The sequence below is a fragment of the Cebus imitator genome, unplaced genomic scaffold (assembly GCF_001604975.1).
Source record: "Cebus imitator isolate Cc_AM_T3 unplaced genomic scaffold, Cebus_imitator-1.0 Scaffold258, whole genome shotgun sequence".
Taxonomy (NCBI): domain Eukaryota; kingdom Metazoa; phylum Chordata; class Mammalia; order Primates; family Cebidae; genus Cebus; species Cebus imitator.
Window position 1 is genome coordinate 1,012,194 of NW_016107573.1, and position 3,310 is coordinate 1,015,503.

General features: G+C 42.6%; 1 protein-coding gene across 5 annotated transcripts in view; it reads left to right on the forward strand.

Moving 5' to 3' along the window:
* Positions 1–3,310, forward strand: part of PRR14L (proline rich 14 like) — a 70,586-nt gene that overhangs the window by 25,509 nt on the left and 41,767 nt on the right. For all 5 annotated transcript variants that reach the window (XM_017499503.2, XM_017499501.2, XM_037728179.1 and 2 more), the window contains exon 3: positions 379–451. In XM_017499503.2, coding sequence (XP_017354992.1) covers positions 379–451 — 73 coding nt within the window. The remainder of the gene's footprint in view (positions 1–378; positions 452–3,310) is intronic.

Sequence of the window (3,310 nt, forward strand, 5' to 3'; positions counted from 1 at the left end):
AAAAAATAATAATAATAATGACTAATATTTATCCAGCCATGGTGGCTCACACCTGTAATCCTAGCACTTTGGGAGGTGGAGGTGGGTAGATCACTTGAGGTCAGGAGTTCAAGACCAGCCTGACCAACATGGTGAAACCCTATCTGTACTAAAAATATAAAAATTAGCTAGACGTGGTGGCAGATGCCTGTAATCCCATCTATTCAGTTGGCTGAGATAGGAGAATAGCTTGAACCTGGGAAGTGGAGGTTGCAGTGAGCCAAGATCTCACTATTGCACTTCAGCCAGGGGAACCAGAAAGACTGTCTCAAAAAAAAAAAAATTTATGAGCTCAGAATCCTCTGAATCCCCCTTGACCGCTGGATTTTCTTACTACAGGAGGATATCCTGATGCAGTCCAGCAAAGAACTTTTACACGTGGACCTTCCTGAAGATTTTCTAAGGAGCAAAGGTATTTATTTCTCTCAAATCTCTTCATTTTTCCGTTTACTACAAATACTGTTTTAGTTCCGTTTCCATTTTGCATTAAAAATATAAGGGTTATAAGTCCCTGCCTTGTAAGGTGGACTCGACTATAGAAATTGTAACTTCAGGATAGATTATATCTTAGTATTGCCCATGGATGTACTTGCACAGCTTACTGCAGCCTCAACTTCCAGGGCTCAAGCGATCTTCATACCTCGGCTTCCTGAGTACCTGAGACTACAGGTGCAAACTACCATGCCTACATTTTTGTGTTTTTTTTGTAGAGGCATGGTCTCACCATGTTGCCCAGGCTAGTTTCGAACTCTTGGGCTCAAGTGATCATCTCGCCTCTGCCCCACAAAGTGCAGGATTGCAGGTATGAGCCACCGCACCCAGCGAGTCCCTTTCTTTTGATTGTGTTGGACCTTTATTAGATTTTATATCGTCAAATGTACTAATTTGTCTGTTTAGAAGGGTTAACTGGGACAGGGGAGGAATGTACCCAGTATAGTTCAGCATGTGGTAGTGTATCCTATTTTTGTTCTGTGGGGTCAGGGATGAGAGAAAATGTTTACTCCAGGTCACCTTGAGAGTTTTCAAGGCAATTTTATTACCTCTTTTTGCTCCTCAGAACAATGATTGGGCATAGAGATGTGAGATTATTACTTGTAGATTGATCGATTGAGGAGGAGGATGAGGTCCAAAAGAGAGTAGCTGAGGTAAGGTTCTAACTCTTCTCACCTCAAGGCTAAAAATAATCTTAGGTAACTTTAGAGAGCACTGTGTGTTAATTAAAGCTAATATAGAATAATCAGGCTGGGCACACTGGCTCACATCTGTAATCCCAGCATTTTGGGAGGCCAAGGTAGGAGGATTGCTTGAGCCCTATAGTTCCAGACTAGCCTGGGCAACATGGTGAAACCCCTTCTCTACAAAAAATACAAAAATTAACATGACGGCACACACCTGTAGTCCCAGCTACTCCGGAGGCTAAGGGAGGGGGATCACTTGAGTCCTGGTTGGAGGTTGAGGCTGTAGTGAGCTGTGATCACACCACTGTCCTCCAGCCTGGGCAACAGAGCAAGACCCTGTTTCACTAAATAAATAACGTAATATAATATAGTATAATCAGAACCTCACAAAGAGAAAATAAAATGAATATGCCAAATCAGTTGTCCAGGACATTTTTGGAGTCAGGGACTGGTTTCATGGAAGACAATTTTTCCACAGATCCAGTGGGGTGGATGGTTTCAGGATGACTCAAGTACATTACATTTATTGTACTTTATTTCCGTTATTATTATTACATTGTAATATATTGTGAAACTATACAACTCCCCATAATGTAGAATCAGTGGGAGCCCTGAGCTTGTTTTCCTACAACCAGGTGGTCCACTCTGGGGGTGATGGGAGACAATGACAGATCACCAGGTATTAGATTCTCATAAAGAGCTGGAAACCTAGATCCTTTGCATGTGTAGTTCACAATAGGGTTCGCACTCCTATGAGAATCTAATGCTGCACTATTTATCTGACAGGAGGCGGGGCTCAAGCAGTAATGCAAGCAATGGGGAGCAGCTGTAAATACAGATGAAACTTTGCTCACTTGCCTGCCGCTCACTTCCTGCTGTGCAGCCTGATTCCCAACAGACCAAGGATGGGTACTGGTCCATGGCCCAGGGTTGAAGACCCTTGCATTAAATTATGTGAACATTTTGTTACTGTGATAAAACATCACATTTGACTCTTAGCTTCTTGGCAGCCTGGATAGAAAAGGAAGCACATACGATCATCCTTATGAAAAAGGACATTTGTCCCAGTTTATCACCCTGCTTCCTGTTGCTCCAGATTTTCTCTGTGGCTCAAAGGCTTGACTGCCCAATATAGATTAAAGGACATTCCTCTGAAAATGAGAAATGTTGTTTCGTACATAAATCACACCCTGCATCTTAGGGATGTAGTTTAGTGGCCCCCTAACCCCACCCCCAAGATCTTTTTATTGGGGCTCCGGTATTGCTGTATTCAGTCTTTGTTATATTTTTGCCCACATCTTATAACAGAATTTAATGTCTGTTGAACTACACTTTCATTTAGCCACCGAACTGGCCTTTTAAACAGGAGAATCAGAGTTATTTTCTGCTTGGAAATGTGCCTTTTCAAAATTATCTGGCTGCCCTCCACCTAAAAAGCTGGTCCACATTGGACGTTGATAAGATGAACTCTCCTGAATAATGTCTTCAGCTAAATCACTCTGTGGCACTTTTCTTCCTCTTCTAGAATCGTACTTATTTAATGACTTAAATTGGTAAAATATTTGATTTTTTTTTTCTCCCCCAAGCCCATGTGTAATGGTGTCAGTTTGGGATAGGGGAGCTTGAAATCAGCAGCTCTACTAGAGTTTTAGCAGCAATGGCTTAGTTCATTCAGTCCCCCAGGAAACTTCCAGGGTATTTCTGTGTTGCACGTGAGGAAGCAAGCTCAGTTGTCCAAAGTCAAAGCCGGTCATAGCAAGCCAGAGAAGAAGGTTCTATGGAAACAAGTCTGTGACGATGTTGAGCCCTGGGAGCATGAGCAATATATGCCATCACCATGGATTTCATTTAAACGGACCCACATGCTCTTCTGTAGTGTGGCCAGCATATCGGCTTGCTTTACCAAGGTCAGGCATCTGCTACTTTATCTTTACTATGGGATTAAGAACTGAATGATGCCCCTTAGAAATCTAGTTTGTCTCCAGGGCCCCAGCTACCAAAATCTTCACTCTGCCCCAGATTTAAGTTTTCTTTTTTTTTTTTCTTTCTGTCACCCAGGCTGGAGTACAGTGGCTCGATCTTGGTCTACTGCA